The sequence below is a fragment of the Molossus molossus genome, unplaced genomic scaffold, assembly GCF_014108415.1.
Source record: "Molossus molossus isolate mMolMol1 unplaced genomic scaffold, mMolMol1.p scaffold_m16_p_21, whole genome shotgun sequence".
Classification (NCBI taxonomy): Eukaryota; Metazoa; Chordata; class Mammalia; order Chiroptera; family Molossidae; genus Molossus; species Molossus molossus.
The window spans coordinates 22,014,041-22,024,228 of record NW_023425357.1 but is presented as its reverse complement, the minus strand read 5'-3'; the positions used below and the strand labels follow the sequence as shown (position 1 = coordinate 22,024,228).

General features: G+C 52.8%; 1 protein-coding gene across 1 annotated transcript; it reads left to right on the top strand.

Moving 5' to 3' along the window:
• The first annotated feature begins 3,164 nt into the window (after nt 1–3,164).
• Nucleotides 3,165–9,400, top strand: ADAD2 (adenosine deaminase domain containing 2). The gene is made up of 10 exons (XM_036276026.1): nt 3,165–3,612; nt 6,889–7,029; nt 7,367–7,414; nt 7,505–7,630; nt 7,721–7,871; nt 7,957–8,124; nt 8,253–8,488; nt 8,587–8,830; nt 9,089–9,209; nt 9,296–9,400. The coding sequence occupies exons 1-10, from the start codon at nt 3,165–3,167 to the stop codon at nt 9,398–9,400; spliced, it is 1,788 nt and encodes a 595-aa protein (XP_036131919.1).
• Nucleotides 9,401–10,188: the final 788 nt, after the last annotated feature.

Here is a 10,188-nt window from a genome sequence, read left to right as displayed (position 1 = left end):
CAGCACCAATGAACGGTCTTCCGGGCTGGGACGGAAGAGCTCCCTTCCAGGCAGAAAGTCCCGCCTCCCAGCCTGGCCTCACGGGCGCTCTAGAGCGCCACCTCCCTGGTGGAGGGGGAATGGCAGCGCAGGCGGTGCCGTGGGCAGTAGAAATAGAAAGTTCCAATAGTGAAGGCCACGTGGAGGGGAGTTCTAATTTCACCTCTGCTTAACTGACTTCCTTTTTCGCAGGTTTCTTGTAAGTATTAAAGTAATTCACTCAAAAAAACACTTACTGAGCACCTACTATGAGCTGGGCACTGCATTACTCAGGAGGAATCAATGATTGTCCTTAAACCCTATGAAACAGGCTTTATAAGTAGGGGTACAGGTACTCCTGGGAGTCATTTGGAGAGTGTTTTTCATAAATGGAATAAGCTCAGTCTGCATCTCCATGGTTTGGGTGAAAATACATTGGAAGGATATTTAAACTTGAGACTGAAAACTTTGGGATAGTTTTTCAAAATTTTACAGGTATGTATGCAAAAAAAATTGAAGACCATTTTTATGAGTTTCCTTTTGGTGTTGTAACAAATTACCACAAATTTAGTGGCTTAAACCAATACAATATAACATAGTTCTGGAGGTCAGAAGCCTGAAATGGGTCTCACTGGGCTAAAATCAAGGTGTCAGCAGGGTTGTGTTCCTGGGGGCTCCAGGGTAGAATCAGGTTTTTTGCTGTTTTATTTGGTTTGGTTTTTGCCTTTTCCAGCTTCTGAAAGCTGCCTGCAGTATTCCTTGGTTCATGGCCACCATCCATCTTCAAAGCCAGCAGTGAATGGCCAGTTGAGGATTTCTCATGATGCTATCTCTGGTTCTGACTCTTCTGTCTCCCTCTTCCTCATTTAACACTAGTGATTACATTGGATCTACCCAGATAATCCAGGCTAATTTCCTTATCTTAAGATCAGCTGATTAGAAACCTTAATTCTATTTGCAATTCCCCCTTGACCTATAATATATTTACAGGCTGTGGGAATCAGATCCTGGACACCTTTGAGGTACCATTATTTGGCTTATCATTTTTTTTAATGTTTTTTATTGATTTGAGAGAAAGAGGAAGGGAGAGGGAGAGAGACAGAAACATTGATGAGAGAGAAACATCAACATTGATCAGCTACCTCCTGCACGCTCACTGCTAGGGGCTCACTGCTGGGGATCGAGAGCCAGCATATGCTCTGACCAGGAATTGAACCAGCAACCTCTTGGTTCATGGGTCGATGGTCAACCACTAAGCAACACCAGCTGCGCTGGCTTACCATTCTTATGAGACAATCATCCAGCTTCTGCACTGGGAGGCTAAGTCCATTTCTTCCTTCCCTCCTTCTTTCCTTTCTCTAAACAAGCTGTTAGGTTTCTTTTGTTACTTACATATATTTAACATGCAGTAAAGTGCGCAAGTTTTAAGTGTCTAGCTCATTGAGTTTTTACGTACATTATCAACCCACATAACCACTACCCAGCTCAAGACAGAGAGCATTTCCATTACTACAGAAAATTCCCTGATGCCATTTCCCAGTGAATATCCTCTTCAAGAAGTAACTCAATTCTGACTTTTATCACCATAGATTAATTTTGCCAGTTCAAGAACTTAATATATATACAGTCGTGCAGAAGTTACTCTTTTTAGTCTGGCTTTTTTTCATTCAACATACCTATGAGATTTACCCAAGTTGTGCATATAATGATAGTTTATTTATTTTAATTTTGTATTACTGAGTAATAGTCCATTGTATGAATATATTTACATTTGTTCATGCTACTTCCTGTTGGTGGTGTTTCTGGGTTTGGAAACTGTTCAAATCTCTTTGTGGCTATGGGCAGCCATCATTCCACTTCTGAACACCTGCTCTGCTGCAGTTCTATCTCCTCCCTGAACTACACCCCCAAACCAGAACTGTTCTTCCTGGTGACAATCCTTGAACCATTTAGGAGGTTGAATCGACCCTGCCCCCACCCCTGCTCTCCCCAAGTCATACATTCCTGGTTCCACCAATTATTTCCTGTATGCCCCAGCACCCACACTGCCACAATCCTGGTTAGAATCAATAGACCCAAAGGTAACAATCTGCAGCAACAATGCGATAAGTCTTACAGGCTGTGAACTGAGTTATTGGTCCTGTTTTCCCGTTCACTGGCCCCTATAAGACTCAGTTTAATTTTTGGCAGCCTTCAAGCAACTATGTGTTGCATCATAGCAGGCCAAATGTAAATTGTCTTCATCTCTAATTTCACCTTATTTTTGTTATTTCTCCTTAATCCCTAGTCTCTCATCTTTAAAAAAAATTTTTTTTTTCTTTATTGATTTGAGAGAGAGGAAGGGAAAAGGAAAGAGAGAGATAGAAACATCCATGAGAGAGAACATTGATTGGCTGCCTCCTGCATGCCCCCCACTGGGGATTTGGCCCACAACGTGGGCATGTGCCCTGACGTAGAATCCATCCAACCGGTGACCTCTTGGTGCATGGGTTGATGTTCAACCAGTGAGCCACACCGGCCAGGACCTAGTCCCTCATCTTAAAGGATTACTGTCTGTGGCATTTCTATAAGCCAACTCAAAATCCCCTTTGAAGGAAAAAGGGCAGAGTATCAAATGTTTAATTTTGGCTGGAGGGCACTTCCAGTTGGCTTCAGAAAGGCGTACAGTTTACAGTTTTAAAATGTAGATCCTAAAGATGCTCTAGGATTGCTTCATTTATTTGAAAAGGACCTCCAGGCTCAGCTAGGTGACTCGGGGCTGGGATGGCTTTGGTTTCCGGGCATTTTTGCGCAGGAGCCAGATGGGACGCTGAACTCAGGGCCCCCAGGCCTCCTTCCCTGTCTTCGGTTCCCCAGGACCACCCCAGGGCAGAATGCACTCATACTCTCCCCCACAACCCCTGCCCCGGAAGTGAAATGTTGGCCAGATGACGACTCTATCCAGGCTACGACCCTCCCGGAGACTGGCCTTCCCTTGGGTGGGGAAGCACGTCCTCCCCAGCTCGGCGGGCTCTCATTGGCCAGCAGCAGGGCTCGCTACGCCCGTACGCCGCACCACGTGCTCCCCACGTGGGAGCTGGCTGCTCGTGTAAAAAGGCACGAGCGGCAAAATCGGCCCACTGTCCCCACTGTCCTCACGTCCGGCCATGGCTTCAGCGGCCAGCACGGCACCAGGCACAGATGACGGTGGCCGCAGGAAGCCCCGCCTGGCAGCTTCGCTGCAGATGAGCCCCAGGCGTCCTTCTGCCAGCCGGGGCCAAGACCCCTGGGAGCCTCTGCCTGCCCCCGGCATGGAGGACAATGAGGGGGGTGGGCAGGCCCTGGCCCCCGCGGAGGGGGACGGTGCGCCCTTGGTGGGGGCCGGAGTCGGAGTGCCGGGGACAGCTCAGGCACCGGAAGACTTGGGGGGACAGTTGGGAAGTTCCCCGAGGGTCTCTGTCCCACCTGCAGGGCTCGCTGGGGACTTACCGAAGGTGGCCAGACAGCTAGGCCTGCAGCTCAAAGATCTGCCGCCTGGCCAGGCCGTGGCCTTGCTCACTCAGTACGCGGCCAGTGTGGGAGTCTCCCTGATCTTCCGAGAGGACCAGACAGCAGGTGAGGCCCAGTGGCCTGGGAGGGTGGCGTGTCCCAGGCTAACTCCAGATGAATCAGGGGGGACCTTGAGCTGGGCCTGAGCCAGGGACCTGGGGCAGACGCACCCCACCCACTGCCACTGTGAGCAGCGTTTACTAGGACACCAGCCACACAGGTGTCCTAGTACACCCAGGTCAGGGCAGGGTGAACGTTCTCCCCATCTGAAGCTTATGGAGGTTAAAGGACATGCCTCAGTAACCTAGTCTTTGAGCATGCTTTTTTTGAAGGCCAATTACATGCAGTTACAGTTGCCATTCCAGCACTGGGGATACCTGAGTTAGGGCCAGCCCCTGACTTAAAGACATTATCAAACAGTTTGGTAACGGGAACACTGCACAGAGAGAGAATCAGTACTGTGTCCCTTTCCCTTCCTCAGTGCAGCCCCCTACTCCTGAATCAAACAGAAGCAGAACAATACACCGGGTCCCAAGTTCAGATTACCAACGTTAAGCCAGTGCATTCTTGCTTTCTAAGGAGATAGCAAAAGGGTCATTCCTCAAGCTGTTGGGAACTTTTGTAAAACTAAGGGATCCCAGAATGAACAGCTCAGAAAGAGATAATGTATTAAAAATGGATCTGGGATTTGTTTTAATCAGGTGACATGGAAATGATTGTCATGAAAGAAGAAGTAAATATTCACAGGTCCCTAGAAGTGTGAGGCACAACTCACCACACAGGGTTATGTGGGAAGGGGTCAGGGTGGGTCAGGAGGCAGAAGAGGGAGAGGAAGAGCAGGGCCCAGAGCCTTTATTGGGGTTTTCTCAGGAAGGAAAGGTCAAGGCAATGTAGGTATGCCAAGTAAGCTTAGGATTGAGTAAGGAGGCAGCACATTGAGTAAGTTTAGGAGTTCTAAGGGTGATCCCTGGTTGTCTAGTATCTGGCCCTGGGGTGATTTAGAGTATGAGGAATATTGGCTTGAGCGAGAGTTTGATGGTTGGTGTGTGAGGCCTAGATTGGTTGATTTCTATATCAAAGGTGTGCTTGCAAGTGATATCATTTGCTGTCGCTAGTATTGGTAGCCCTAGAAGGGGTATCGCTGCAGGATCAAGGGTCCAAATGCCAGAGCATCAAGAATACAGAAAATAAGAGAACAGACTCAATACGGATGATAATAGCTAACATTCATGAGTTCTGGATGATGAGCCAGGCACTGTCTGAAGGGCTTCAGGCACCTTAACTCATTGAGTCCTCACAGCTCTTGTTTAAGGGAGGTACAGTACTGTTACCACCATTCTACAGCTGGGGAGACAGGCCAGAGAGGTAGCTGCATGGGGCAGTGTGAACCCAGGAAGTCTTTTTTCAGAGCCTGCGCTGAACCACAGGATTATATTGCTCCTCCTTTCTGTGTTAGGTACCCCGTCCACCATTTACATGTGTAGGCACGGTTTTCAGTCATTTATTTATTTTTATTCTCACCTGAGGACATTTTTCCATTTTTTGTTCAGATAGAGTGGGAGGGAGAGAGGAAGAGAGAGAGAAAAAAACATCGATGTGAAAGGGACACATCGAGTGGCTGCCTCCTGCACAACCCAACCAGGGCCAGGGACAAACTGCAACGGAGGTACATGTCCTTAGCAGAAACCGAACCCGGGTCTCTCTGGACTGCAGGCCAACGCTCTAACCTCTGAGCCAAACCGGCCAGGACTTCAGTCATTTATTTTTATTTTCTATTTTGACAAAATTGCAAAGAAGAGTATACAGGAACTCCCATGAACTCTTCACCCAGATTCTCCAGTTAACATTTGCCATCCTTGCTTGTGTATGTATCTCTCTCTCCTTTTTGTGTATTTATCTATAGATAAATATCCACACTGATTATTTTCTGAACAATCTGAAGGTTAATTTACCCCTTATACAATCTGAAGGTGTATTTTCTGAGAACAAAGATATCAGCTTTATAGCTATATCATCTTTATAGTTCAATGATCATTCTAGAAATTTAACATTGCTATAATACCATTACCTGGTTACCATTCACATTTAAATTTTGCCAGTTGTCCCAATAATGGCTCCCCCAGGCCGCCCCAATCAGCATGAACTATCATATTTACTGTCACACCTCTTTAATCTCCTTTTATCTGAAGCAGTTCCTCAGTCTGTCTTTCTCTTCAGGAAGCTGATGTCTTGGGGGAGTCAGGGCCAGTTGTTTTGTAGAATGTCCTAATGCTGGGGTTTGTCTGTTTTCTCAAGCTATGGATGTGGGCAGTGCACGCACGTGGGCCGTACATCCCACCAGTCCTACAGTGTTAGCTGGGAGGGCCAGACGAGGGCAGCGTCCCGCAGGTGTCTCCACTTTCCCCTTTGTGCTTAAGCAGTCATGGGGGTGCATAGCATCTGGAAATGGTGTGACTCTCCTGTTCCCCATAACATCATCACCCCATTTTTTTTACGATTGTCCCCAGAGTTGGTTACTACTATACTGGCTGCTGTGTGTTGGTTTCTGACACCAGCCTTCCTTCTGCATCTACCAGTTGCATTCTTGGTGTCCATTTATTTATTTATTTATTCATTCATTCATTCATTTATTTTTTGTGGTACGTGCCCCTAGCGGAAACCGAACCCAGGATTCTCTGGTCCGTAGGCTGACACTCAACCGCTGAGCCAAACTGGCCTGGGCTTGGTGCCCTGTTAAAGTAGATGAATCCGAGCGCTGGTGAGCAGTGCTGAGATGGGGGTTCTCCTCTGAAATAGCAGTCCTTTTGGGAAACAGTTTAGCAGCAAGTACCAGCAACTACCATGAACCGAAATAAGTTTATGCCCTTTGACCAAGTGATCCCAGTTCTAGGACTTTCATGTCTCTTGTGTCATAAGTAACACATACAATGATAGTGTTTGGCAGTTGAGACTTTCAAACGTAGATGAGAAATAAAGCCGTGTGTCTGCGGAAAGGCAGCGGGTGCCCTGTGCTCAGGGCCATCATCCTGACAACAGCACGGCCCTGGATTTGGGTCCTGGCACTGCCTGGGCACACTGCCTGCCCTCTGTGTGTCTCTTGTAAAACGGGGTCTTACAGACCTGTTTCAGAGCGGTCTGTGGGGGTTCTCCGAGTGCAATGGTCCCGCACACCAAGGCATGTGCCGTGCCTGGCGCCGGAGTCGGAAGCCTGTCTCCTCATTCCGGCCGCCCTGGGTGTCCCGTTGGGAGGAAGCACAGCTGAGAGCTGATGTGGCCCTCCTAGACAGGGCCCACGAGGGACATGAGGTGCAGGGCCCCACTTCACAACCCCCTCTTCCCCAGGCCCCTGCTTCCCCTTCTCTGTGTACGCGGAGCTGGATGGGGTGGCCTGCCCTGCCGGCATTGCCAACAGCAAGAAGGAGGCCAAGCAGCAGGCAGCCCTTTCTGCCCTCAGCTACATCCAGAGTCAGCTGGAGAGCCCAGGTGAAGGGTCAGGTAACCCAGGCGACTGAGCCCCAGCTAGGGGTGAGGGGCTGAAACCCTGTGCGCATGTGTGGGCAGGGTGAGTTGCTGCAGAGACCATCTGGGCATTAGGACCAGGCCTGGAGGGAGCTGGGGAGGGCGATGTGAACTGATGTTTATCCTGATGTCCTTTGAAGCCTGCCCATCCTGGGGGCAGGGGCTGCTAGAGGGGCCTCCAGGAACTGGTTTCTAGAAGATGACCCCACCCAATAATGGAACCTCATGGCTTCCTGAAGGACATAGGACAGGAGGGCAGACCCCAGCACCCATAGTGACCCCTCCCTTGTCTCTCTTCTAGAGTCCCCAAAGAACCCCAGCAGGCCTCCAGCCAGTGATCTGAGTGTAGGTAGGTAGGCCCCTGTTGACCTAACTCCTGTGGCAAGGGGAGGGGCATGGCCTGTGGTGCCCCCACCTCTGCCCTCTGCCTCATGTGCAGAGAACATCCTGACCCATGAGCAGCGCTGTGCAGCGGTGGTTAGCGCTGGCTTTGACCGCCTGGTGAATGAGACCTCGCCGTACCGGGCCTGTAAGGGGACTGTGGCTGCCGTCATCCTGGAGAGAGGTAGGGGTTGCCCTGCCACTCCCCAACCTCAGAAGGCCCACACGGGTCCCTTGCCTTAGGCCAGGCTGTCCCTGCTTTCTCCCCTTGCAGAGGTCCCGGGTGCCAGGAGCCATACCAAGGAGATCTACGAGCTGGTGGCACTGGGCACAGGCAACAGCAGCTGTGCTGGCTGGCTGGAATTCTCAGGCCGGCAGCTCCATGACTGCCACGGTCTGGTCGTCGCCCGCCGGGCCCTGCTGAGGTGAAGGGTGGGCCGGTGGGCACGCCGTGGCAGCCCTGGTCTGGAGGAGGCATCTCCCAGCTGCTGCTTTCCCTATCTCTCCCAGGTTCTTGTACCGGCAGCTCTTGCTGGCGACACAGGGTGGCCCCAAGGGCAGGGAGCAGTCTGTGCTGACCCCCCAGCCTGGGTCCGGGTTCCCCTTTGCCCTCAAGCCCCAGATCTTCATACACTTCTACATCAGCAACACCCCCAAGGGAGCTGCTCATGACATCTAGTATGTGGGGAGCCCCAGCGGGGTCCCTTGGTGTGATGCATTGGGAAGGGCAGTGTTAGGTGGGGTCAGAAGAGCTGCCCTGGCTCTGATGTCCAATGTCCTGTTTCCCCCTGCCCCCGCCTCTGCAGCCTCCCGCCACGGTGGTCCTCCGAGAGCAGCCTCCTGCATAGCGCCCCCTTCCGCCTGCAGGCCCACATCCGAGGGGAGCTGAAGCCTGTGTGCTACATGTCCCCCACCATCCGGGAAACCCACGTGGGCTGCCTCTCAGCCAGCGACAAGCTGTCGCGCTGGACTGTGCTGGGGCTTGGTGGCGCCCTGTTGGCCCACTTCTTGCCTCCCCTCTATGCCACCAGCCTTGTCCTGGGTGAGGACCGAGGGGCGTGAGGGTGGAAGGTGGGCTCTGGGTGGTCTGTGAAAGAGGGTGGTGACTCAGACCTTGTCTTGTGCCTTCTGCTTCCACAGCCGACCCCTGCCACGACCCCCCTACTCTGAGCAGTGCCATCCACACCCGGCCCAACCTAGATAGGGTCTTGGGGTCATGCCTGCCACCTCCCTACACCCGCACCACATTACATCTGTTTTCGGGCCCCCCTGTGGCTCCTTTGAACCCCACCTCCAACACCTGCCATGACCTGAGCCTCAACTGGAGCCTGGGGGACCCTGATGTCGAGGTGGTGGATGTGACCACCGGGCGTGTGAAAGCCGAGTGAGAAGGGCCTGTGGGTGGGATGAAGAGGCCTGGTGGTGAGGGATCCCCATCTGCCTGTGGGGGGATCAGAGCATGCATCCAGTTAACCGTCTTACAGCAGTGTGACCATACCGGCGTTTCTGTCCCCTGCCCCATGACACCTCCTGAGATTGTCGTGGCCTGAAAGGCGATGGCGTGAGGGGCGCAGTGCAGACCTGCAGGTTCGGTCCTCCTTTCCCTCCTCTGACCTTCCTGCCCTTTCCCCTCCGCCTCCAGTGCTGTCCGCGGGCCTCCCTCCCGCCTCTGCAAGGCAGCCTTTTTCCGGGCCTTCCACCAGGCTGCCCAGGCTCTCGGGAGGTCCCACCTCCTGGCCCTGAAGACCTACGAAGAGGCCAAGGTCAGCTCCTTCCGCCCCTCCTGCCCTCTTGCTCCTGCGCCCCAGCAAGCACTCTCTTCACCCCTCTCCTCTCCTCTCCCCCCCAGGCTGGGCCCTACCAGGAGGCTCGCCAGCAGCTCTCTCTCCTCCTGGAACAGCAGGGCCTGGGGGCTTGGCCCTCGAAGCCATTGGTGGGCAAGTTCAGAAACTGAAACAGACTTCCCGTGCTGAGGTCCCTGAGCTGAGCTGGCCCCCGCTGGAGGAGTGCTGTTTCTGGGGGAGGGGGAGGGATGGCTGGGGGAGAATGGTGGGGGCATGGGGAGAAGTGGGGTTGGAGGGGGGGCCTGCCTGACCTGGTGGAGTGGCGGGGCTGCTGCAGATTTGGGCTTGAATAAAGAAGCTGTTTCTGGTCCTTCCACGTGTTGTTGGCAGTTTGCGGGGAGGGGTAGCCTGGCGTCCTTTTGTTTGTGAAGAGAGAAGCCTATGCTGTGGCTGGCTCCCAGCTCCCGGCTCCCGGCTGGATCCTCCCTCACTGAAGCACTGGGCTGCTGCAGCCATGGCTCCTCCCTGCCTGCCAGCCCGGTGTTCCGGGAGAGGCGAGGCTGTCATGTTGGGTCCGGACTGGGCAGCGGGTGTGGGAACATGCCCTCTTCAGGTGTGATGGAGGCTCCAGCCTCCCTTCCTTTCCCAGGGCTCAACCTGGGACAAGTGGTCGAGAAGAGAGGTGCCTGCTCTTGGGTGCTGCCTCCGGCTGAGCGAGCTCCGTGGGCGTGAGCATCCACGTGGAGGGTGCCAGGGTGCTGTGGGCATTGCGGCCTCCGGTCAGGCCAGGAGGTGGGGCCCTGGCAGACCGCAGCCCCAGTGCCTGCCCTCGAGGTCCTCTGCACTTCTGCAGGTGTACTGGGGTGAATAGTGTGCCCCAAAATTCACGTTTACTTAAAACCTGTAAAAGTGACCTTACTTAGAAGTAAGGGTTTTACAGATGTAATCAGTTAAGATG